General features: G+C 49.0%; 1 protein-coding gene across 3 annotated transcripts in view; it reads left to right on the forward strand.

Annotated features, from left to right (window-relative positions):
- Positions 1 to 4,357: 4,357 nt before the first annotated feature.
- Positions 4,358 to 26,904, forward strand: part of Lims2 (LIM zinc finger domain containing 2) — a 37,830-nt gene continuing 15,283 nt past the window's right edge. Inside the window, exons 1-3 of one of the 3 annotated variants that reach the window (XM_076865636.2) lie at positions 4,358 to 4,548; positions 24,495 to 24,654; positions 26,832 to 26,898. In XM_076865636.2, the coding sequence (XP_076721751.1) occupies positions 24,499 to 24,654; positions 26,832 to 26,898 (223 nt within the window). In that variant the 5' untranslated portion in view covers positions 4,358 to 4,548; positions 24,495 to 24,498. Of the gene's footprint in view, positions 4,549 to 10,442; positions 10,813 to 18,600; positions 18,691 to 24,494; positions 24,655 to 26,831; positions 26,899 to 26,904 lie in introns of those variants that run through there. The other 2 variants (XM_076865635.2, XM_076865634.2) reach the window with 2 other exon arrangements.

Below are 26,904 nucleotides of genomic sequence, written 5' to 3' on the forward strand. Positions count from 1 at the left end.
ATGAGACCTCAATCCTTAACCCCTCCCACTGTAGCTTCCATACCAAGAGGGGTGAACCAAGAAGACCAGGAACTACCAACATCTCAGTGCCCACTTGTAGAGCAGAAGCATCATTCTGGGATAAGTTTGTCACTGTCCCCAACTTAAGGCCTTTGCAGTAGCACATAGATTTTGCCCAGTGTAGAGTCAGAGGGGACTTTTAAAATTTGAAACAGAGTGTGGAAAATTCCATGCCTAAAGATGTTGTTGAAAATTATAATATTTTATCAATAAATTCAGAGGGTGCTAATAGTTCCACGACACCAGTAGCGGTAAGCAGAATGACAGAATAATCAGAAATGTAATGGAGTGACCTAGAGAAAGTCTATAAGGAGCATCACAGGAAGTCTGTGTACAAACATGAGGCTTCACATAGTCTAGAGAAGTCACAGCAAGATGTAGGGCAGACCTGGAAATATTTCCCAGGCTGCACAGAGACCCATCAGCACAGGGAGGAAGCCCTACTGGCACAAGGGGCTTAAGTTCACCCTCTGACCAAACACTAGTTGAACAATAAGCTACTCTTAGACATCCAGGCTTTAAAATAAAATCATATATGCATCCCTGGGAGTCTGGAAGTGTGAAAATGCCTAAGATGACATTCTTAGGAGTGATCAGGAAATCCAAGCTACTACTCTCTTGTTGCACATAAAGCACGAGGAAAATAACAAGTAAATATCCCAAACTGGTAGCACATCCAAACTACACACTTTAATGGTATTAGGTTTTTATATAATATAATATAATATATTGATATATAATTAATATAATAAGTGGCTTATATTAATTATATATATAATTAATGTATATTTATTATATAAATATAATATTTTATATTATATAAAATATTATATAAATAGGTAGTCAGGCTAAAAGATAAAAGTGAGACAAAAATCTGAGTGTGGACATCAGAAGTGATACACTGCACAATATTAGCTTGTCAACTCACTAACCAAACAAATAAATGACCAAGCAGGTGACAAAAGCAACATCAGGGGCTGGGGTTGTAGCTCAGTGGTGAGAGTGCTTGCCTCGCACGTGTGAGGCACTGGGTTTGATCCTCAGCACCACATTAAAACAAAATAAAGGTATTATGTCCATCTATAACTAAAAAAAATTTAAAAAGCAACATCAGCTCCCAGAAGATGGAAGAAATTCGTTTCCAGAGATGACATACTATAGTATCCCAAAATGTCCAGTTTTTAATAACAACAAAAATAGTGAGACATTCAAAGAAACAGAAAAGTTTGACATATAAAAAATCAGCCAATACAAATCATTTTTTTTTGGTACCAGGGATTGAACTGGACCACTGAGCCACCTCCCCAACCCTATTTTGTATTTTATGTAGAGACAGGTTGCTTAACAGCTCACTGTTGTTGAGGCTGGCTTTGAACTTGCAATTCTCCTGTCTTAGCCTCCTGAGCTGCTAGGATTACAGACGTGTGCCTTTATGCTGAGCACAAACCATTTTTGAAGGGGCTCAGATGCTGGACTTAGTAGACAAATACCTCAATGTAATAATTACAAATATTTTCAATGAACTAAAGGAAATCTTGCTTAAAGAATTAAAGAAAGACTTAATGACGATGTCTTATCCAATAGAAAATATCAATAAAGACACTCCAAAATAAGAAAAATCTGAGATAATTTATTGCTAGTAGGTCTAATATAAAAGAAATACTAAAGGAAGTTCTTAGAAAGCAAATGACATCAGATAGTAAATTTGAATTCACACGAAAAACAAAAGGGTTGATAAAGGTAGATAATCGCAAAAGATAGTAGGGTTGCATCTTTTTCTCCTTTCTTCACTGATTTAAAAATTAATTGCATACAACGTACAAATAATTTTATTTTGGGCTTCCTATATTGAAGGGAGTAAGAAGCAGTGCTAAAAAAAAGTCATTGAAGAAACAGTGGCTGAAAAGCTCATAAATTTGGCAAGATTCATAAACTTAGAGATTTCAAGAAGTTGAGCAAACTCTATAAACAGCATAAATCCACATCAAGACACCTCTAAGTTCAACTTCTGGAAACCAAAGGCAAAACAATCTTGAAAGCAATGAGAGAGAAATAACACATTACTCAGAGGGAAAAACAACTAGAATGACAGCTGATTTCTCATCAGAGACCATGGAGGCCGGAGGAAGTGGCACAACATTTCCCAAGTGATCCAAAAAAAAAAAAAAAAAAAAAAAATGTCAACCCAGAATGGTGTATTCAGCAATAGGTCCTTTAGGAATGAAGGGGAAATCAAGACTCTTCCATGAAAACTTTTAAAAACTAAGAGAAATGTCAGTAGACCTACCCTAAAAGAATGCTGAAGAAAGTTCTCTAAGGGAAATCATGAAAGAAGAAACCTTAGAATGTCAGAAAAGAGGAAAGAAATAATAAGGACAATATGGGCAAATACAATAGGCTTTCCTCTCAAGTTTTCTAAATTATATTTTATCATTGAAATTAGAAATAATTTTTTTTTTTCAGTACTGGAGTTTGAACCCTGGGGTGCTCTACCACTGAGCTATAGCCCCAGCTTTTTGATCAGACCAAACACTCTCTTCCCCATGTTCCAGTTCTTACTTGCCCCACAAAAATTTTCTAATGGAAAATAGAAGGAGGAAGGGCCAAAGCTCTGTGCCTGGCAGGAGTGCGCAGGTTCTCTGTGCCTAGGTTAGCTGGTCGCTGGTCTGGCTAGTAAAGTTCTCCTTTGAAAAGAGCAGGAAACCAACAAGCCATCTAAATGCCTGGCCAGTCATCCTCAAGGACTGGCCCTGTCCAATAGGCCAACGGGTTTTATAATTTCCTAGTGTGTGTAAAATGATATTTGGGATTCTTTGAGGAATGAATGTATGATACGTACTGCTCATTTAGGCAGTTCTTCTCAGGAGTACGAAATTTAAAAAAATGTTTAAATGAGCGTGTCTTTAACAACTATTTACTGAGAGACTATTCTGAATGGAGCCCTGTTCTTGCTCCGAGAATAGAACAGGGAAGAAGGCAGGAGTCTGTTCTTGGGGAGTTTATGTTCTGGTATACAGCGTATTTATAACACGCAGGCAGGTTATTTTAAACAACATGGCAATGCAGTGTCAATCACTGCTTCAATAAATTTTCATATGCCTGCCATGTATCTAGCTCTCTGTTGGGTTCCGTGCTGTGTAGAAGTAAACACCCAGATAAAATTTGACTGAAAAACACCCACCAGTTATGTCTGTAAATGCTGTATATACAAACCGTGGACATAGTGGAACACTGTCTTCTCTTCTCCCCAAACAGCACAAAATCAGGGAGCTCCCAGGGTACTGTATTCACAGCACGATTGTCAACAGGGCCCCTCAAAGCCAGGGCAGCCCCGATGGGTACTGAGGTGGTGGCAAACCACTGCCATTGATAGGGAGAAACAAATACGAAATCGCAAACATAAAATGATTTCAATCCAGTTAAAATAAATATGCGCAGATAAGACTGCAACCAAAGTGTGGTCGATACCCACTTTCAGTGGTAAAACTTGAGAGAATTTTTCTTCTTTCTGCCTTTGGGCGTTTGCTAATACAATGAAAGTTTTCTAGCAGAAGACTATAAAATAATTTGTTTAAAATAAGGTCTGGGGTTGTGGCTCAGGGGTAGAGGGCTTACCCAGCATGTGTGAGACACTGGGTTTGATTCTCAGCACCACATAAAAATAATTAAAGGTCAACAACTAATAAAATATTTTTAAAAAATTAAAAAGATACAGACTGGGCATGGGGGCGCAAACCTGTAATCTCGTGTCTCGGGAGCTGAGGCAGGAGGATCATGAGTTGAAAGCCAGCTTCAACTAAAGCAAGAGGCTAAGTAACTCAGTAGATCCTGTTTCTAAATGAAATACAAAATAGGACTGGGGATGTGGCTCAGTGGTTGAGTGACTCTGAATTCAATCCCTCAATACCCCCCCCCCCAAAAAAAAACCAGATACATAATCCTGAGATTTTCCTCCTCCTTACAAGGAAAGCAATAACTGGCAAGAAGGCATTTGAGTAGCTATCCTTGGTTTCTTCGGGTCCTTAGACACTGGGGGCTGTGGGGCTCATTTTTGGCACATGTCCACATCAGGCTTCCCAGGGGCTTATGAGTTCAGGGCTTCAGGAAATTTTCATTTTAGCAGCTGTCCCTTTGCCAATCCTTGGGAATTCAGAGGACAGCTGCTGCTCCTTTTGTTCTGTGGGCCTGTCTCCCCAGGGGAGGCCAGCCTTTCCTTCCTTCCTTGGCTTCCTCTGTCCTCACCTGACCCCAAGGTGCCTCCGGCCTCCCAGGGAGCTCTGGACCTTGGGCCAAGCCTCCTGCCCCAGAGAGGTGGAACTGGAGTGTATCTGGGTACTCTGATGTGGCTGCACGCTCCCGGCTGCTGCCCAGGCCTCCACGTGGCTGTGCCAAGCAGGCTGGGCAGCTCCTATTGTCCTCAGGGCAGTTACTGGAAGCACTCAAGGAAGGAAGCAGCCAAGGAGGTGGAACAACATCTCAGCCATTGAGGTAGAGAAGCTGTGACGTGCGTGGGGCTTCGGGAGGTCTTTTCCACCAGCTACTCTCTATCCCTCTGTCCCACCCCTGGGTCTCCCTGCCATTCTCTTAGGCCCTCTGAGTGTCCAGGCTGATGTAGCCACATGCCCCGGAGTGGTGTGCCCATCTGGGTTAGCCTCAGACATACCTTCTCAGTCCGGGTATCAGGACATTGGAGGCCAGCTTTCCTTGGCTGCACACTGGGTCTTCTTTGGGGAGACCACATTTGGGGTTGGAGGATTAGAGGGAGGGAGGCCAATCTTTATTTGGGACAGAGGTTAGAGAATCTCTGATGGAAAAGTGGGTTGACTGTCATGGAAAAGAAGCAAAAATGCACTTTGGTGTATGGATAAAATATTCAATGAGAGGCTGGGCATCTGCAACTGAAGAACTCTGTGGTATCTGTGCCCAAGTGGTGTGTGTGTGTGTGTGTGTGTGTGTGTGTGTGTGTGTTTTGAAAGGAATGGAACCCAGGGCGTTGCGCATGCTAGGCAGGTGCTCTACCACTGATCTATTTCCCCACCCACCCCCCAACCTCAGCCCATAACTGTTTTCTTGTTGGAAGGTCAAGGTGCAAAAACACAGCATTCGTGAATATCTGCTGGGGGCAGTTCTTTGTTGCTCTTGTTGTGAATCTGTGAATTGAATCACATCTGTCCCAGAACCTAGATGAGGGTGAAATGGCATTTTCCTCTTCTGAGTTGGAGGCAAGGTCTTCAGGAAATGGTACAATTCCTTGGCCTACCTCTATCCCCAAGTAGATCCGACTCTCACTCAGGGGTTTAGATCTGCCTTAGACTAAAAAGAGCCTCTGGATCTCTTGTGGTGTGTTCTTCACGTGCTTCTATCAGCCCATCATCCCACCAAGGTCTGTCTCAGCTGTTGCATGGTCCAGAGAGAAGAAGGCCATTTCCGCTGGTCAGATGATATGTCTAACACTGGTTTTGAGAGCTCACCACAGGTTTAAAAAGAAACATTTGGTTTTCAAAACAGCAGTGTCCAGCAGTTTGCATAGAGGTGGGGGTGGCACCCACTAGTCATTTGGTCTAAAAAGCCCCAGCAGGGAAAGGCTTCTACTGGGGCTTTTTAAAGTACATTCACTTCATGAATGCACTTTAGCCCCACATGAACTGGCTGACTGATTTAAATATATGTTAAGTGTCTTAGCCATCCCCAGTCCCTGAGAGTGCAATGCCTAAGCTAGATTCAGGGGATAGACCTGGGATAGAAGAGTCACCTCACATCACACGTTACCACTGAGCTATGCCCCCAGCCCATTTTATTTTTATTTTTGGTACCGGGGATTTAAACCAGAGGTGCTTTATCACTGAGCCACATCCCCAGCCCTTTTTATTTTTTATTTTGAGGCAGGGTCTCACCAACTTGCTTAGGGTCTCACTAAGTTGCTGAGGCTGACTTTGAACTTGAGCTCCTCCTGCCTCAGCCTCCTGAGCTGCTAGGATTACAGGTGTGTGCCACCACACTGGGTTAATTATTTATTTATTTTGAGACAGAGTCTCGCTAAATTGCCAGGTGGACCTGAAATTTGCCATTCTTCTGCCCCAGGCTCCAGAGTATCTTGGATTGCAGGCGTGGAGCAGGGAGAGGGAGAAAGATGGTGCGGGATAACTAGGGCAACTGCCTGTTCACAGGGGTGCTTACTTCCCGCAGCACTAGAGGAAATGGCTGAGGGGACCCTGAACTTCTGCCTTCTGGGGGCAGCTTTTGTGCCACTTGATGGCTCCACCTTGACCTTGGACATCTCAGAGACCATCTATCCTTCTCTGAATCACTGCATTAAGCATGTAATCCAAGTTCCTCTCTGAGTGTCCCTTGGCCTGTCCACTCTACCAAACCCTGTTGGGGATATTGCCCACCAGGGATATCCCATGTCCACTTCATTCTCCCCTCCAACCATGTTCCCCATGGCAGGGAGCACAGAATGTAGACCGTAGCAAGGGCTGTTCCTGAGGGTGTGGGGAGCCATTCTCACACTCCCGGTTTGGGTCTGAGGCTTCTGGCTGTGTCGGAACTTTCCCGGCCCTCTCCTGATCAGAGAACCTGACCGTGTGGGGGTGTGACTGACCACTGACCCCGGGGGCCCAATCATTGACCCTGACCTTGGAGTGCGGCCCCCCTTCAACCTTCATTGGATGGAATTTTCCCCTGAATTTCTTGTTCCCCAATAAAAGGCTACTCCCTGGCGTTCTCTCTCTCTCTCTCTCTCTCTCTCTCTCTCCTGCTAGCCCTGAGTAATCCTTGCTGCCCTACCGGGCGGTTAGAGGTGGAAACCAGAGAGGGGAGCCGTCTTGGACCTGATCATAGAAAAAGGTAACTGAGTCTGTGTGTTTTATTTCGATCTCACTAGCTAACTTTTATGCCAAGAACCTCATTAACGAAACCATTGCGCTGGCCGCATGGTGGATGAGGGTGGACAGGCAGTGTCCCTGGCTGCTACTCTCCAGCTGGACTAGTTGAGGCAAGGTGCTCACTCTCATGGGCCTGCTCTGGATGCCAAACCCAGATTCCTCCCTGACCTCTTGTCGGGGCAATGGCACTCTCCTCCTTGGAGATCTTTCCCTCCACCTGTTGTGGCACTTGGGGATCTACCACTCTCCTCCTTACCATCCCTTCCCACCGGCTGCCCTGCTCTAGCTCTCTGTGCTCCCTGGGACCTCTCATCTTTGGAGGGTTGGCACAGATACCCTCAGGGTCTCCAATGAGCTCTCGGGTTCCAATTGCATCTATATCCAACCTTCACATCTAAGCCAGACAGCAGACTTCTCATCTGAGCTCTAGTTTCCCATGGTCCCTTTCCTTTGCCCACCCCTGCTTCCCAAGATCTTCCCTGAGATGCACAGTGGTCTCTCAGCTGTAGCAGCTTAATTACAAGTTAATCCTCCACAGACCTGCCCCCATTGTCCCACTGCCACAAAGTCCAAGAAAGCAAAGACTTCTGCCAGTCATCTCCCACGCCACCAGACAAGGCCTTCCACATACATGGGTCATGCTCACACCCCTGACACCCACCCACCACACCTGCACCCTTCACACCCACACAGGGCCCACCCACACTCAAATCGAACGGACAGGCAAACCCTGTCCATTACAAAATAGACCCTGTATTTAAGCCCGATTCCTAAAGCCACCTGGCCCAAGGTACAAACCTTATCCTTCCTGGATGTGTAAAAATGGCCTTCAATTGGATTGACTCTGCATCACTGTGTCCCTCATGCAATCACCAGGAAGATTCCCTCCACCCTGATATTTTGCTATGAAAAATTTCAAGCACTCATCAAGTTTGAATACTTGGATGCCCACCACCTAGACTCTCCCATTAATACGGTGATAGACTCCCTTTACCATCTCTGTTCATTTATCCACCTGTCTATCCACTCATCCATCCACATTGATTTTTAACATGCATTTCAGGGTCACGGGGTACCATTTCACCCAAACACATCAACAAGTCAATGATAATTGACCAGAGCTCAATATTGTTTCCCATTCTTTCTTTTGAGGTAAAATTTACATTCATTGTGTTATGGTGTGGATATGAGGTGTCCCCCAAGAAACTGATATATTAGTTCAGGAATGTTCAGAGGTGAAATTATTAGATTTAAATTATTAGCCGTAACCTCACCAATGATTAAAAGAGTAATGATTTGAATGGATTCATGAGTGGTAATTCTGTAAGCAGGTAGGCAGATGGGGTGTGGCTGGAGGGTGGGGATGCCCTCAGGAATTATATCTGGTCCCTGGCTCCTCCCTTGTGCTCTTTCTCTCTGCTGCCCAGCAGAGAGACTGGAGTTGACTGTCCATGGACCAAATCTCTGAAACTGTGAGCCCCAAATAAACTTTTCCTTCTCTTAGCTGTTCTTGACAGGTATTTTGGTCACCTTGACCTGGGTGGCCCACACTCCTATTAAGATATAGAACATGATCAGAAATGCCCGTTAATGCCCCTTCCCAGTCAATTCCTGCCTTCTGCCCAACCGGCACTTGGGAGGCAGCTGCCATTCTGATCTTTTTCCCATCACAGTCTAGTTTTGCCTATTCTAGAACTTGGTGTGGATGGTGTACTAAGTTCACTCAGAATGATGTCTTCTGAGGCTCACCCTTGTAGTTACGAGAGTGTGGTGTCTGTCTTCAACCTCTCCAATGAAGCTGCCAACTGCTGTGGCCCTGGTGCTCTGGCCCCCTAGCCTCTCTCTTTTATTTCTCATGCCCCACCCACATCTTATTGTTTTACAGACACTCTCCTTTCTGATCTGAGCACCCCAAGCTCCTTCTTATTTCAGGGCTGCTGACCTTACTGTTCCTTCTGCCCAGATACTTTTCTTGCAGACGGTTGCAGGACTGCTCTTCTTTCAGAGTTCGGCTCAAATGTCACCTCGTCAGAAGCCTTTCCTGGCTCTTACTCTGACACCCCCCGCCCCTGCCCAGTTAAACTCCGGGAGAGCCTAGTCCATATCTTCTTGCTCACTGGTTCTATCACCAGTGCCTACATGGCATAACTACTCCTGAACAAATCATTGGTTGAATGAATGAGTAAATGTATAAGAATGACCCTCTGCTGGGCAATTGCCAGATCCTTCCTGCCAATCTAACTTCAGGCTACACTGGCCTGTTGCTCCCTGAAACCTCCAGTACTTCCAGTTGGGCGGAGCAATGCCCACAGCTGCCACCCAGCTCTAAGTTCACCGCTGGCCCATGGATAAGGGTCCTGGTTTGTTCACAGATAGATCCATGTGTGTCCTCAGTCGATTGCTATTGGAAAGTTCTAACATGCCTGCTCCTCTGCATTGTCAGTTTATCCCTATACAGTAAGATGAACTGAGAGATCTCCAGGCTTTCCGCTTCATTATCTGTCAGATTATAGTTCAAATGAATTGGCTAAGACTATTGCAAAAAGAAAAAAAACGGCACTGGCTTTGAGACAGCAGCTATTTGGGAACAGGTGCTTTCCATGTTTATTTCTTCAGTCAGAGCTGCATTTTATTCTGAACTCCTGGCTCTGAATTCTACTGTTAGTTTATTTGAAAGTTGCTGCTTTGCCTAGTCATTTCTAGATAGTCTTTGGCGGTAGCCAAGATTATCTAGAAGTTATAATGTTTCATCCTGTGAACATATCAGGCTGTCCAGTCCTGGCCTCACAGTGTGATATTTGGGCTGCTTCCAGTTATGAGCTACACTCTACTGCCCAGCTAGAAATATCTGCCTTTAGGGAGAGTGAAGGCATTTTGTTTCGTTTAATAGTTTCCTCAGAAATAGATTCCCTAAATGATTTTATGGCACCAGATCATTTTAATGGGCTCTTATGGTATCTTGTTAGTAGCACTTCATTATGGAAAGGAGTCCCTGGTTCTTGCTCTTTGGATTTTGTTTAAAAACAAAAACCTTTTGCTGAGTTATACCAGATCAGGCAGAATCCCTTTATACTTGGATGAATTGGATATTTCCCGGTGAGGGCACTGGCCTGGCATCTTAGTGTGCCCTGTTAGGCTTACCATGGAAGAGGGACGCCCTGGAGCTTGGCCCTCCTGGAGGCAGTTTTGTGTGGATTTGGGGATCCCTAGGGCCTGTGGGAGAAAGGTGGTGCCCAGAAATGTCTCTCTGGAGCATAAAGGCTGTGAGACGACTCCTCTGTCCTGACAGGGACCGCGGTGAGGACGCTGGGGAGGTGGTCTCCGCGATGCCCTTTCATGACACCGTCCCCTACAAGTGCTTGGGGTTCCTTAGGACCAGGAACAGTGGACTTAGGGAGGTCACCGGCCGGGTGTCCCCCGGTGGAGCTGGAGGGGTGGGGGACTCGTTAGTGTTTATTATAACTTCACTCACTTTAAAAGGAAAACTATGCCCGGAATCCGGGAGGTGGCGAAGGGAGCTCGGGTGGCGGGTGGCGAGGATGTGACCCACGCCCGCGGCTGGCTGCTCTAGGGTGTCCCCCAAGGCCGGTGCTGAAGGGTGGCAGCGTCCACCTCCACTTCCCACCCCGCTTCCCGCTCGCAGCCGCCCCTCCCGTCTCTCCACCCCGCACCCGCACCCCGCAACCTTGCGCTCCCCACCCTTCCACCCCGGCCCCCACCGGCCCTCCGCCGGGTGGAGCCGCTCTTGCCTTTTTTGGGCGTCTCCCTCCTCCGCACCCGCGATCAGCTGCCGGCCGCGGCTGAGCCAGTCCAAGAGGCGACCAGAGGCGACCCGCGGCTCCGCGTGAGCGGCCACCATGACGGGAAGGTAACAGCCCCTCACTCAAGTTCGCGGGCGGGGCCGTGGCGCAGGGAGGGAGAGAGGAGGACTCCTGTCAGTGGGGGACGCGGGCGGGGACTGCGCGGGGACCCCCGGGGGCGCGGGGTCAGGACCCTCGCGCGACCCAGCCTGGGATCTACTCAGGGGCAGGACTCGGTCAACCCTCCTTGGCAGCAGCGCCCCTCTCCGGATTGGGGGGCCGTGGCAACAGGTGGAACCCCCTGCCCACTCAACCGGCGAACCCTGCTGGACAGGACAGTAACCCCATCACTCAGGAAAAATCAGGGTTTGGGGAGGCCAGCGCCCTTGCCCAAGATCACACCAAACTAAAGGGCAAAACATCAAACCTGGCTGTCAGTTTCCACTAACTTCTCAGACCCTGGGTGTGTGGTTCTGGGTGAGCCATTGCTTCTGGAGACTTCCTTCTTCTCCTCTGTAAATCAGGGTGGTAAAAAAAAAAAAGGCTAACAGTAGTAAATTGCATGTAGGGATTTGGCCACAACTGTACTCAAGCCTAAGGTGCATAGGGTGTGGGCAGGGGACTCGCCTAGCCTGCCCTGTCCTCTGCTCTCAGGCCCCTTGTGCCATTTTACAGATGAGGTAACCGAGGTTATAGAAGTTGAGTGACTCTAGAGACTGGTCACATGTTCACCAGTGTCCAGCCAGTGTTGACCTCTACAGTCCATTCTGGAACATGGCTGGGTACAAGTGCATGACTCAGAGCTGGGAGGGAGGGCTGGTCCCTGAGGCCCAGGGCCCCTTTCCAGCCAAACTCTAGCAGGAACATGTTCCTGAGGAGGGGCTCCTGGGCTGAGGAGGGGAGACTTAGCCCCTACAGGGTTTTACTGGGTAAAGGGACTTGGGGAGTGAAAAACAGTGTCCAGGAGTACAGGGTGGTGGCTCCAAATTCAGCCCGGGTACAGCACAGTCCCCTACCCATAGGAGCACACTGCCTCTGGTCACCATTGGGCCTGTGTGTGAGAGTCTCTGGGAAGCCCCCAGAATCCCAAAATAGCGTGTGTCCTCTAACCCAGTGAGACCAGACCTTCAGATGTGTTTGGATTTCCATTCCCTAATCTGCTTCCTGACCTCTGCCAAGGCTGTGGACAAAGCCACCCCCACCCCCCACCCCGGTCCCCACTTAGAAATACTGAGAAACCTTGGCCCAGGCCCATCTGTGAGATGAGATGAGTTGGGAGGGTGGCAGCTGTCATTCCACAGACTGCCTTGTGGTTACTCCTGTGAGCTCATGGGGCCCTGCCTCCCTTTTGCTACAGGGCTCCCTGCCAGCCGCCTAGTTCTTTGCCCTCAGTTTTTGAGGAAAAGGAAGGAGAAAAACAGGGACAGTCTGTAGCAGCTACAGAACCAATGTGGAGGCAGGCGTGGCTAGGGTGCATAAGAGGTCACCTACCTCTCCAACTGGAAAGATCCTAATAAGGCCGAGATGACCTTTCTCATTCAGGAGGAAGTAAGGCCAGAGTGGGGACCAGAGGCACCTTTATTTCCCAGGCAGGTGTCCCCTTAAGCCTGTGTCTCTTGGCCCTCCTTGGAGATGGACACTGTCAGGTCAGCCATCCACAGCCAGCGGGAATCCAGGAAGACAGGGTGTGGTCAGCAGCCCTCCTGCTGCAGGAGTCCAGGAGAAATGCTGGTTATCAAATTATACAGGAATGGTGAACAAACACCTTTCTTGGTCAAAGTAATACTGCTCATCTTAGAGAATTAGGAAAATCCCAGAAAAAATGGTAGATAACAGATACAAAACGAAAGAAGAAAACATCCATGGTTATTCCTCAGAGCTACCCTTCACGGATGCTTTTGGTGACTTTATCCAGGTCTTTTTTTTCTTAGTATTTCTCCCGCTCATTTGTTCTGCTCAGCTGTGAGCCGTCCAAAAGCATAAGTTGACATCTTTCTTTGAAGCCTGCCCTTCTCCCTGCAGTGTTGTGCTAGAACTGGCTTCCTGCCCTTCCACACACAGGGCTTCTGGCCAGGCCAGCTGCTGAGGAATGGACATGAGATTCAGTCTTGGAAGTGGGCGAGAATTCTTCCTGGCCCAGAAGCTGTGAAGGTTTATTTGCACCGTTTCATGCCATGGTGTCCCTCCATGTCCATTTCCCTGGCATGATGCTGGGGCAGTTCCTCATGCTGGATCCTGGGGACCTCACTCACTACCCTAGTGCTGCTTAGAGCCAGGTTGCCTTTTGGAAATGCCTCCTCTGCTCCCATACCTGCCCCAGAATCACAGCAGGTAAGAGCAGAGTGGGGGCAGTGTGGAGCTTCCAAAGTGATCTGGAGTGACATTCGAGGAACTGCCCTATGCAGATACACCCATGGGTACTTTGCCAAGGTAGAGATGAGGCAGTGGATGGTTGAGAGGCCAGCAATCATGGAGGCCCCTCCTGGGTGGCAGAGGGAATACAGCAGGGGAGGCAGAACTGAGCTAGGGAAAGAAGGGTCAGTGAGGCATGGAATATGGTGTGGCTACTGAGGGAGAGGTTGTACCAGACAAGAAAGAGACTTAGCTCAGCCTGCAACACAGTGACTTTGGAACTTAAAACCCAGATTCTCTCTCTCTCTCTCTCTCTTTTTTAAGTCATCTAGATATTTATTTCTAGTTTTTTTTTTTTTTTTTTTTTTTTGGTGTAGGTGGACACAACACAATGCCTTTATTTTTATGAGGTGCTGAGAATGGAACCCGGGACCCGCCTGTGCTAGGCGAGCGCTCTACCGCTGAGCCACAATCCCAGCCCCTATTTCTAGTTTTTAATCAGTGCATTATAATACATAATTGTGGGATTCATTGTGACATACTCATACATGGTACCCAGGCTTTTTGTCACAGCTCAAGGAAGCTTTGACATCTTCACTGTTCCAGAGGGTGGAGGTAGGAGGGTCACTTGCCCAGAGGCCCGGCCATCCCAGACATTCCTCAAAATGAAGCCCCCAAGGTGGCACCCTCTACAGTCTATACTCAGTGGTTTTGCCCCTGCAGAGTGGGTCACCCCTCTCAGGTGAACATCACTCTAAGGCCTCCATGTGCCTGATTGCATGCTTAGCTCCGTGCTCGGCACAGTGCAGAATGTGATCTGTCCCCTTACATCTTCCAATGTTTCCTGCACCCTAATGGACAAGGGGTATGCCCAATGACTCCCTTGGAGAAGGAGTTGGCCAAGGTGGAGCTAGGGGGCAGCCAGAGCCCTCTGGACAGCCCATGGGGTTGTGATGCAGCCAGGGCTTAAGTAAAGTGTGAAGTTGTGACAGTGACATCTTTATAACATCCAGAGGGATTGGCTGTCCCCTCGCTACACCAGAACATTTAAATCTTCCTCAAAAGAAACCATGCATCCCCTGGCTGTCAACCTACCCTCTCCTATCCCCTGGCACCTGCTAATATGCTAACTTGCTGTATGCTAATCTACAGATTTGCCTATTCTAGACATTTCATAGAAATAGAACAATATATTATGGAAACTTTTTTAACCTCATTTTTTTTTTCAATTTAGCATGTTTCCAAGGTCCATCTATGTTGTAGCATGAGTCAGACTTCATTCCTTTTTTAACTGAATGATATTCCATTGTATGGGTGTACCATATTTTTTTTTATCCATTCATCGATGGTGGACATTAGAATTGTTTCCATTTGGGGCTATTATGAATAATGCTGCCACGAGTCCTTTTTTTCCCCTTGTGGTACTGTGGATTGAACCCAGGGTGCTCTGCCACTCAAGTATATTCTTCTATGTTTTTTTGAGACAGGATCTTACTAAGTTATTGAGGTTGGTATCAAACTTGCAGTCCTCCTGCCTCAGCCTCCTGAGTCTCCGGGATTACAGGCTTGAGTCATAGTACCCAGCTGCTGTAAGATTCTTATAAAAGTTTTTGTATGAACATGTCTTTTCTTTCTCCTTTCTTTATTTTTTTAGAAATCTGCTCGTTTCTTGAGCATATACCCAGGATTGGAATTTCTGGTTTATATGGTAACTCTATGTTAAAGCTTTTGAGAAATTGTCAAGCTATTTTCTGAGTTAACTGCATAGTTTTGTATTTATATTTACACAGTTTTACACCAGACATGTATAAGGGTTCCAGTTTCTCAACATCTTCCTTAACACTTATTGTCTGGTTTGGTGGTAATGAAGTGTTTCACATTGTGGTTTTAATTTTCATTCCCTAATGATTAAAAGATGTTGAACATATTTTCATGTGTTTATGGGGCACTAATATATCTTCTTTGGAGAAATGTCTATGAGAATCCTTCGCTCTCTGCTCTATCTTTTCTTTTTCAATACTGGGAATTGAACCCAGGGGCACTTTATCACTGGGCTATATAGCTAGCCCTTTTTATTTTTATTTTTTATTTAGAGATAGGATCTCACTCAGTTGCGTAGGTTGGTTTCAAACTTGCGATCCTCCTGCCTTAGCCTCTGGAGCAGATATGTACCACCATGTCTGGACCTTTGCCTATTTTTAAATTGTGTTGTCTTTTTGTTGTTGAATTATAAGAGTTCTTCATATATTTATATCAACCTAAAAAAATTATCAAAGAGAGATTCTTCCAAAGAACAATGGCATTTATTTGGGAATAACAGAGCATTGCAGTGGGAATATGCATGCCACAGTGAACTATGTGCACATTAAAGAATGTTGAGACAAGGGGGAGTTTTTATTTGTTTGTTTTGTTACTGGAGATTGAAGCCAGGGGCACTTAACCACTGAGCCACATCCCCAGCCTCTTTTTAAAAATATTTACTTAGAGACAGGATCTCACTGAATTGCTTAGGGCCTCACTAAATCGCTGAGGCTGGCTTTGAACTTGCAATCCTCCTGCCTCAGCCTCCTGAGCCCCTGGGATTATAGGTGGGCAGCACTGCACCCAGCAAGGGGGAGTTATTAAAGACAAAAGTGAAGAGGATTACATCATGTATTTTGAAAAAAAAATATATCTCCAGAGAATCCATCTGTTCCTATGCTTTTCTTTGTGGGAAGTTTTTTGATTAATAATTCAGTCTCTTCGCTTGTTACAAGTATATTTGGATTTTCTATTTCTTCTTGAGTCAGTTTTGATACTTTCTGTCCTTCTAGAAATTTGGCTACTTCAGCAAATTGGGATATTGTTGGTATATTGTTCGTAGTATTCTGTTCTGCTCTCTCCTTATTAATAAGGCTTTGAGCTGTTATTTTTCAAGGCCACCATGCAGTTAGGGAGCATGATAAGAAGGGACTAGGGTGAGTTAAATTATCACAGAACTTATTCTTCTTAACTAAGATTCATCTGCCCGCCCCTCTTTCCTCCTTCCTTCCTTCCTTCCTTCCTTCCTTCCTTCCTTCCTTCCTTCCTTTCTTTCTTTCTTTCTTTCTTTCTTTACCAGAAATTGGACCGAAGGGCATTAACTACTGAGTCACATCCCCAGTGCTTTTAATTTTGAGACAGGGTCTCTCTAAGTTGTTTAGGGCCTCACTGAGTTGCTGAGGCTGGCTTTGAACCTGCAATGCTCCTGCCTCAGCCTCCCAAACTGCTGAGCTTATAGGTGTGTGCCACCTTGCCACCAACATCTCCTTTTCTTGACTAGATGCCTCAGGGTTTTTACAAGCCTTTAGTTAATTTGCAGGGCTCTGAAAAAGTAGATTCTGACCATTTTTTGTGAGTTTTTTCATTGTTTTTATAGAAGGATAAACTTCTGGAGGCCCTTAGTCTGCCATTTTTTGCTCTGTCACTCTTACTGCATTTTTGCAACTGTGTCCTCTGGGACCAGAGTCTTGGCTGGGTAGCCCAGAATGGCATCTACCCCTATATCTGCAGTAGACCAGCTACAGAGGGTGCAAGGCTATGCAAAGATCTGAGATTTGGGGTCAGTCAGACTCTAAAGCCTCTCCCAATTGCTAACTTTTTTTGGTCTCCTTTTACAGTACTTCTTTAATTGCTTAATACTTGGTAACCTTGTACTTGAACTTCATTTACATATTAGATTGTACAAAACACGTATGGGTTATAGCTTCTGTGTTAGTCAGCTTTCTGTTACTCTAATAAACACCCAAGATAATCAACTTATAAAGAGAAAAGGTTTATTTTAGCCCATGGTTTCAGAGTTCCTAGTCCATGACTAACTGGACTCTTTAGCTTTGGGCCCGTGATGGTACATCATGGCAAGAGTACTTATAGAGCAAAATCATGGTCAAAATGCAAAAAAAGAAATAGGAAGGGTTGAAGTCTCACTGTCCTCTTTAAAGGCACACCTCTTAAAGGGTCCACCATCTCTTCATAGCACCATGGACTAGGAACAAAGCCTTTAACATGTGGGCCTTCAAGGGACATTTTGTACTCAAACTATGGCAGCTTCCCTCCTGGGTCTCTGTGTGGCCCTAGGCTCCCTCAAATAAGTGTTCCTTCCTTAAATAAAATGGTGGCTCTGGGCTAGAGTTCTGGGATCTAGTGTTCAGGATTTCTGCATTGTAAGGACTGAGCCAGGGTGGTAAGAGAGGTCCAAGACCTGGGCACTGACTCGAAGCTGCTCTAACAAAACTTTCTGCCTAAACTTCCTAAGTCCTTGACTGGTCACAGCAGAGCATGGCTTTTTGGCTCCTCCAAACTCAGCTTCTATATGCCCTTTAGCCCCAGGCACCTTTAAAAAATATTTGTTAAATTGATCAGCATTGGGTAACTTTGGAATTGGAACGCGTTTATAAATGATATTGCACCCAATGCTTGAGGTCAGCTGACTGTGTTTTGAGGTTGACCCCAGAGTGGTTAATGAGTACCTCCCCGTGTTCGGAGGTGATGTGTGTTCCTTGTGGTGTGAGTGGCATCTGGGTGGCAACAGGGACCCTTCAAACTTTTCTCTCACCCCAGTTCAAGCCATTCGCTGTCTGGAATGTTGGCTGCCGTCTCTTTCTTGGGGAAGAAGGAGGAAAATACTATACGTGCTATCTGAACTTACTAGGAAGGGTCTTCAAGGAAATGGAATCAGTGTTAAAATTTTTCTGTGAGTTCTCTGGATCTTTATTTTATTGGGAATCACAGTGACTACTTGGCCAGAAGTGGCCACAGCCCTAGCACTGAACTTGGGTGCTTTCAGTTGGATGGCAAGTAATCCCAGCAATCTCTACAGGTAAAAATTCTTGTGCTTCTGCTCTTCCTGGCAAGCCAGGGGACTGCCTTTCCTCTAAATGTTTAGGGTGTGGACTTCTTTTGGAATGCCTGCTGTTTGTTAGTGGGGTTTAGAGGACTTGGACTGCTCTGATCTAGGTGACCTAAGTGATATTGGTGGCTGCAGGATCTCAGGGATGGGAGCAAGGGAAGAGAGCAACTATCACTCCCTCATTAGTTTCTTAACTGTTTCCTGGACTCTGGAACTGGCCCAGTCTCACACTGCCCACCTCAGCAGGTTCAGGGGGCTCAGGGGTCCTTCCTGTGCAGGTGGCAGCCTGAGACCTGCTGGATACCCTCTCTATCTCACCTCAATGCTGGTTTGGGATCTTCCCAACCCAGTCCCCTCCCCAGCTGGGACCCAACCCAGCCAGCCTCAGCTTTCACCGAGCTGCCCCCGCGGTGCGCGAACAATATCCTTTCTATTTGGAGTTGACTCGGCTGCCCTTTGGAGATCCCAGCGTGTAACCAGAGCTCCTGTCCCGCGGGGGAGGCGCCGCACGCCCGTCCCGTCGCGGTGCCTGGCGGAGGTGGCTGCGCCCTCCCGCCGCGTCTTCGCTCCCAGGCCGGTGGTCCGACGCCACATCCGCCAGGTCGCCTGCGTCCACGACGATTAGGCGGTGGCCCCAAGTCATGGCTGCCCGGCTAGGCGCGCTCGCCGCGTCGGGGCTGTACAGGAGGCGCCAGCACCGGCAGAGCCCGCCATCAGCCACCCCAGGGTAGGTGGCGAGAGGCTGGGCGGGGTCGCCGAGGACAATGGCAGGAAAACTGCAGCCGCTGGCCTTGTCTCGGAAACCCCGCCTGGGCCTTCCGACGGCTGGCCATGGGCCTTGCTCCCCAGGGCTCAGGTACAGGGCTGGGGTTGACCACAGGGCAGGCGGGTGCCACTTCATGAGATTGGGTTTGATGTCATTTGTGATCAACTTTTGGGGGGCAGTGCGCACGGAGGGTGTATGTTAGAAATCAGTTGCCCTATGTCACCGCGCGTTGTTGCTTTCAGACTGGAACGGGTACTTGGAGTCATTGGCATCAAAGTGACAGCGGGGGTCCTCAGAGGAGGAGGTAGGGAGGAATTGTAGGAAAGGAGGCTGAGACCGGGAGGAGGGGCTGGGGAGCCGGGGAGCTTCAGTTACAGACACAGGAAAGCCTGCAGCCCCCAGCGAGGAAAGGTGTCCAGCTAAATGCTACCCAGTGAGAAGAGAGCCACTCAGAGTTCCTTGCCTGCCCATGGCCAAGGAAGGCTTTGACAGAGGGAGATAGAGGACGGAGCCCTTAGATCTGTCTTCCAGGCTTGAAGAGGAAGGGAAGGGGAAAGGTATCAGGTGGGAAGGGGGACTCACAGCCTGCAGATCCAGCATCTGTGGAGTGGGCCACAGGCTGGGCTCACAGCTGCAGCCCCATCAGAGGCCGGGATGAGGAACTGGTGAGCCCTTCTCTCAGGTAGGTAACCTGAGGTTCAGGAAACCAAGTAACTCACCTGAGCATGGCTGAGCAGGTCAGCTCTTGACGACCCTGGGTAAGAACTATGGTGGCAGACCTGTGGATGGCCAGGGCATTGATGGCCCAGAGCTCATGCTGGAGAGTAATTTTTACAACATGAATGCAACACAATAACATGGCCAAGGTGTAAGGAGCGACCTGGGCCTGTAATGAAAATCAGGTCTCAGGAAGGTCTCACACCTCCACACATGTTTACGCACCACTCGATTTTGTTTTTCTTTGGATTTTTCCCTCATGCCTTTGGCCAGTTCCCTGCTCTCGGTGTGACACACTTAAAATGTACTTGATGAGGGACTGGGGTTGTGGCTCCTTGGTAGAGCGCTCGCCTAGCACTTGTGAGGTTCTGGGTTTGATCCTCAGCACCACATAAAAATAAATAAATAAATAACATAAAGGTATTGTGTCTAATGACAGCTGAAAATATATATATATATTTTTAAAATGTACTTGATGAAAAGAAACGAAGGTGGCAGAGTTGCAGAAAAGGCTCAGTAATTTGCGACAGGTTTCATATGGATTTGTAATGATCCTGTGTCACATGTATAGCAAGCACGAACATTTGTAATGCTCCTGTGTCACGTGAAAGGCAAGCATCCCCGTGGCAGAGGGTAAGTGGTGCTGACTTCGTATAAATTCCTGTTTACTGTGTGCAGCCTGGTGACCCCTGACTTGGCCTCTGACCGGCCCCATGGGGGAAGGGCTGGGAGAAGGGCCAGCAGTGCTGCGTGGTTGGAAGCCGTGGGCTCTGGGACTTCTGAGGCTGTGCTGCAGTGGGATTCCCTTCCTCCAGAACCTGGAATAGTTCCTGGGACAGCACAGGTGCTCAGTAAAGACCTAGCTGGAAGAGGGAAGGAGTGCCACTCACTGCCGTGGGCATCACTTCACTGAACCCTCTCAGCAAGCCTTGGATAGAGCTTTCCATTTCACAGATGAAGAAGTTGGGTTCAGAGAGCACTTTGCCGCTGGAAGCATCTGAGGCAGGTTGCAGCCTGGCTGTAGGGGACAAGCCACAGGGCTGACTGATAACCAGGATGATGTGGCCTCAGTAACCCTGGCTCATTGTGACCAGACCTGTTGTGGCTAGTCCCTTTCTCTCCCCAGGCCCTCTCACTATCTTTTAGGCTCTGATTGATGGGAGGCTGGCAGAGAGGAAGGTTGGGGGTTGAGTAAAAAAAACAAGGTCTGGAAAGGAACAGGAGGAGACTTGAGTCCAATTTTGTGTGACCCTCAGCAGGCCACAGGTGTGACCCACTCTCTGTTTCAATCTCCTTATTTGGAATTAGCAACCTCTGCTCTCAAGGACCTGGCCCAGAGAAAGCTCCCGTCACCTCATTCATTGCAGACTGTCAAACACTGTCAAACTCAGGGACATCTTGTGGCAATTTGGCTTGTGTTGGCTGGGGATGATGGTGCATACCTGTAATCCCAGCTACTCAGAAGACTGAGGCAGGAGGATGGCAAGTTCAAGGCCAGCCAAGGCAACTGAGGGAGACTGTCTCCAGATAAAAGTAAAAAGGACTGCGGAGGAGCTCAGTGGTAGAGTGTCCCTAGGCTTAAGCCTCAGTACTGCAAAACAAACAAACACCAAATTTGGCTGTGTCATCTGTCCAGATTGAAAGAGTTGGGGTGTGCAGGGGAGCGGGGAAGGGTGTTCACTCCCCCATCTCTGGGGTTTGTCCCCTGGCAGTGTGCTGTGTGTTGTGTGGCTGGGGGCGGGGTGGCTGTGTCTCCTTGGAGGACAGCTGGGCAGACTTTGTGCTCCCTGTTCTTGGGTGGAATGTGCAGAAGAGGGCGTGGAATGTCTATGTCTCTGACCTTCTGCCCTCTTGCAGGCAGCCTGCAGGCCTGCCCCCCGGAACTGGCCCCATTGGAGGGACTCTGGAACGCTCCGAGTTGTTGGAAAACAACAGTCCCTTTATCCAGCACTTTGCCTGCCCAGCCCTGGCCTCTGTGCTTGACATGCTGGTGCCAGTCTTTCTTTCCTCCAGTGCCACCATGCAGTCACTGGTGCTCTGGTCCATACTTTCAGGTGCAGCAATGGGTGGCTGGGCCTGTCGGGACTGGAGTTGGGTGGTGAGCCGCGAGCCCCTGTCTGTGTTGCACGCACAGTTCCTCTCTTCCTCCCCTGTGGGGGAAGCTCACTTTTTTTTTTTCTGGTGGTGCTGAGTGTCAGTGGTCTGGGCTCATTCAGGTGTCTTTGCAGTGGGCTAGAATGTTCTGTGTTCTCAGGGTGGCATGAGGATGTAGCCATGGAAACTCCCAGAGCGCCCCCGTGGGGTTTCTAGTGACCAAGACTTGGGCTGGGGCATGAGTGGGTTTAGGAGGAGTGGGTTGTGCAGGAGTCTGTGCAAGGGAAGGGAGCAAATCCTCAAGCGGAGAAACTCAGGGACTCAGCTGGGGAACTAGGCACAGACCAGTGAAGGGCCAGCCCCTCTGGTTAGGGGCTGGCTGCTGGGTGTCAGCTTGAAGATGAAGCAAAAGGTAGAAGAACAGGGGCATGATCAGGCTGCTGTTTAGGGCCCTGAACACATGACAGTCGAGTGGCCTAGTGGAGGAGCTAGCTAGGTAAGGAGGGACAACTGCTGCTGCGTAGGGGCACAGCCATCCAGCAGCTACTGGACATGGGAGTTGGACCAGCTCAGCTGGAAGCCAGAGAGGGAGGGGCTGTCCCCAAGGCCAGCACCTGCAGCAGAGACCTGGGGTCTGCAAGGGGTCTTGGAGGGCAAGTGGAAGATGAGCTGTGAGCTCTCTTGGTCAGAGTCCAGAAGTCTGGGTTTTAAGGCAGGATCCAAAAGACTGGGACTGACTTGAATCCTTAATTTGGTTTCATTTCTGGGTCCTGGGAGGGGGACATTCCAGGCCCACAGTCACAGGATTTCCTGTTGATTTCTGACCTCTCCAAGACCCGCGAGGTCATGTTCATAGTCGGGCATTGGACCGTCTCCCCTGTCACCTTGGGTGTGTTCTTCCAGAGAGAAAGCTCAGAGTGTTCTTTAGGAAGGAAGCCAGGCCTGTCCCAACTGAGTCAGTGTACCCAGAGTGGTCAGTCATCCGTCCCCGAGGGACTGGCCTGCCTCATGGAGGGAGCTGGGAGGTCTGGGGAGCTGAGGCTGCTGTGTGCAAAGCTGTCTTTTCATCTTTGCCTGTTCCTGATGTCTGCTACCACGTCCCCATTTCCTTTCCCTCTGGTCTGAACGTGGATACAGCAGGCGTCTCTGATTCCCAAAGCTCAGGATAGAAGTCTGGCCTGCCTGGCAAGTTGCGATTGGCCTTGTGGCCCTGTACCTGCCACACAGGTCCCCGAGCAGAGAAGTCAGGATATCCCTTCCCAGTTCCCAGTCTGTCTCCCTGTGGCAGAAACCTGCTGGGACACTCATGGCCCACAGTGCACCCCAGACCAGACGCAGTCCTCCCCTCCCTCCCCAGGCTCCTCCTGTCTAAGGACCCTTCTTGAACATCCAGGCTGGCCCCCCTAAAGGCCGCACTCCTCACTCAAGCGTTCTTTAATGCCTGGCTGAGGGTGAGTCCTTGGGAGGCAAAAACAGGTTGAAAAACTATCCTTAAAGGCAGTGAGCTCGTGCCGTGCCGTTTCCTGCTACACCCCAGGCGGACATTACCAACTGATGGCATCACTGAAGAAACCCAGTTCCTCTCTGCCCAGCCTTCCAGACAGGCACTAGTAATCCATGGGAGTGGACACTTGAATCTATTTGCTGCCCCTCTAGTTAAAGATGCAGGTGTCAGGAGTTTGGATGGTCATAGGGGGATGATGGGTGGTGTCGGGGCTACATGGTGGCTACACTTTTGAATCTGACTGGCCTCTTGGTCATACCTCAGGGCCTCTGGACTGAGAGTCTGTGTCAGTTCAGTGTAATCCCCTTTATCCACGGGAACACCTTCAGAGACCCCCAGTAGGTGCCTGAAACCATGGGTAATACCAAGCCCCCCCCAAGGCTATTGGCCTATACTGTATACATACACAGGACAGTATGGATCCACTGGACAGAGGAATGACTCACGTCCAGGGTGAGATGAGAAGCAGGGTTGTGTGGGATTTCAACACAAAACCTGGAATGGCACACAATTGAAAACTTATGAATTGTTTCTGGAATCTTCTTTCATTCGGCCTTTTTTTTTTTTCAGTGCTAGGGGTAGAAATCAGGACCTGGTACGTGCTAGGCAAGTGCTCTACCACTGAGCTGCACCTTCAGGCTAGAATTTTCTGTTTTCTACTATTTTCAGACCATGGTTAAAACCACAGACAAGGGAGTCCTCTGTAGTTAGGGTTCCAGTCCTCCCAGAGGGAAGACAACAGATGAGGGGAATCTCCCCCAACCACACCCCCAGAGATCCACACTCTAGACGTCTTCATGATACAAGTTTTCTGTGGGAATGGTTGATTTGAAACTGACTTGTGGTGCAGAGGAAAGAACCTCCAACATCTGACAATTTCCATTCAAATCTGGGCTCTTTGTTTTTTATACCTGCTGTGAGCTTGTATGAGTTACGTAACCTCTCTGAGTCTTAGGCCCATCATCTGGAACAACAGTAGCTATGGAGTTTCCTTGAGGATTAAATAAGAATGAGAATGCAAAGCCTGAGCCGTGGTTATATTCTGCACCTGAGACTAATTCCTTGAGGAAGGGGGTTTCTTTTCGGATGGAGGTTCTGCCGTGGCCCATGGTGGACCTTGGACGATGCTCACTCTCTCTGTGCTCTGTTCCTTGTCAGTAATTACAGACACTACGCTGGCCTCCTGGGGCTGGGGTGGCCTTGTGGGAAATGCACGCTGCAGCCCCGGCCCATGCTGGGGCTTAGCAAGCCTTCACAAGTAGTGAGGGGACGTGTGTGGCCAGCGGAGCTGGGTGGCCCCAGCTGGGCCAGGCGGTCTCAGCCTGGTGGTCCTGGAAGGTGAGCGAGTTTCCAGACCTCAGAGGCTGTTTCAACCGTTTAAGAAGCAGGAGGGCTCGGGAGGCAGCCTTCCCTCCGGGCCTGACCTCCTCCCACACCCTCTCCCCTCCAGCAACATGTCTGACGCCTTGGCCAACGCCGTGTGCCAGCGCTGCCAGGCCCGCTTTGCGCCCGCGGAGCGCATCGTCAACAGCAACGGGGAGCTGTACCATGAGCACTGCTTCGTGTGTGCCCAGTGCTTCCGGCCCTTTCCTGAGGGGCTCTTCTATGAGGTGAGGATGCTCGGGGTCAGTAGGACTCTGCCCACCCCCTGGGAACTGACCAGTGACAGGTCCACATCTTGAGCCGCACCGATGTGGGCCTGTCACCTGTGACATGTGAGGCCACACAGGTGACTTCACAACCTCCTCTGGGCAGAGACCAGCACGCCCTGGTGGCAGGAAGAGGCTGCCCTCGTAGCGCTGGCCCTCTGTTGGGAACAGATGATAAGTAGTGACTCAATGGTGCATCTATTGTGCCCTGGTCGTAAGGAATCCAGGGCAGGAGGTGGGTGACCAGGGCAGGTCATGTCTGAGCAGAGTGGAAGGGTGGGGAGCCAACCGCACATCCATAGGTAGAGCACTCATAATGACACAGCATGTGCAAAGGCCCGTGGTGGTGGGGGGTGCGGGATGTTTGGGGAACAGTAGGAAGGCCATCGGGGAAGCAGAGGGAACAGGAGAATGGCAGGAGATGGAGATGACAGGGAGATGGATCTCCTTTGGTCCTGTAGAGCCATATAGAACCTTAGGCTTCCACTCCGCAAGAGACTGGAGTAGGAATGCAGAGTCACACGGTGTGCCTGATCTTGGAAAATGACCCCTCTGGTTACTGTGTTAGAGGAAACTGTCAGGGGGCCGGGGACAGAAGCTGGAGGCCAGGTGGACCCGGAGCTGGGTTATTACAGTGATCCAGATAAAAGTGAAGGGACCTCAAGTGGCTGTCACCAGCTCATAGGAGCAGGTTGTTAAATCTTTAGTCTTGCAAAACGATTATTAAATAGTCATCATTAAAAAACTGAGTTGTGGAAATGCATAAATGTGAAGAAACATTTTATTAAAAACAAAGGTGGGGCTGGAGCTGGGGCTCAGCGGCAGAGCACTTGCCTGCCAAGTGTGGGGCACTGGGTTCCATCCTGGCACCACATCAAAACAAATAGAGGCCTTGAGTCCATACACAGCTAAAAAAAAATACTTTAAAAAACCCCACAAAGATAACATATATGTAAAACTCCCCGCTTCCTAATTATTTTGTTACATTTTACTATCCTCTATGCTTCCGCGGTTATTTCTATCCTTCCTACCTCCAAGGCAGCCAGTGCCCATGTCTTCCTGACTGGGTCTGTGTCACGTTGGCAGCTGGAAATCACCCTGGGGGGATGTTTTCACCAACACTATGCATCAGCCACCTCCCTCCATGCCACCAAGAGCTGGTTGTTACACACTTACCAGCACACCACTGACGGTGGCAGTGGAGGTGAGGACCAGGGACTGGGGACAGATGCTGGGTAGCTTTTGAGGATCCTAAGGGATCGTGGGTGGATGGATGTGGGTGTGTGATCTGCCTTGCACAGTAGCATTGTTGGGGTGCCTCCTAGCCTCCTGGGGAGTGCTGGCCAGCCGTAGAGGCAACGGGAGGAGTACATGGTGCTGAAGGGGCCATGTGCCTAGAACAAAGCCTGGCATACAGTAGGCGCTCAGACATCACTGCAGGATGAACTTAATCCTCCATTGCCTCCCCAGGTCACTGGGTAAGGCTGCAGTCGAATAGGCACTTATTATAGAAAACGGAAAAGCCAGATTTTTAAACAAGAAAAAAATTGTTCAGGGAGAGGGAGACAGGCAGGCTTTGACATCCTTGGGCCAGTGCCTGGTCCTCGCTGCCAAAAAGTGGCTCCACGGGGGTGTCCACACCCACTGGCTGCAGGACTCAGTTGTGCCTCCATTCCTGCCCTCCCCTCCCTCCCTCAGACCCTCCTGTGTCCCCTTTTTAATTCTCTTCACTCTTTTGTGACCTCTGGATTTCCCATACAGAAAGGACACAGGAAATAGGACAAAGAGATGCATATGATTTGAACTTGACCTCATCTGGTCCCAGCTTAAGCTCCCTCCTGCAGTCTGGCCTGCTCTCGGGACCCACAGGGCCACCATCCTTAACACGCAGCAGGGGCCCTCTGAGAGCTGGCCTTGGGGACTTCTGCGGTGGTTCCTATGGAAGCCCCTTTCTGGGCACCTCTTTGTATCATGAGGTCCCACCCCCTGCTCTGGCTTCTGGAATGCCCTCCTCTCAGTTCCACACCCGTCCGTCCCTGCCATCAGGTCCTGACTCAACAAAGGCAGGGGTACGGGTGTGGAGGAGGCTCGTGGGAATGATGGGTGATTTACTGGTCTTGTCTGTGGCCCATTTGCAGTTTGAGGGCCGGAAATACTGCGAACACGACTTCCAAATGCTGTTTGCCCCGTGCTGCGGATCCTGCGGTGAGT

The sequence above is a fragment of the Callospermophilus lateralis genome, chromosome 9, assembly GCF_048772815.1.
Source record: "Callospermophilus lateralis isolate mCalLat2 chromosome 9, mCalLat2.hap1, whole genome shotgun sequence".
NCBI lineage: Eukaryota > Metazoa > Chordata > Mammalia > Rodentia > Sciuridae > Callospermophilus > Callospermophilus lateralis.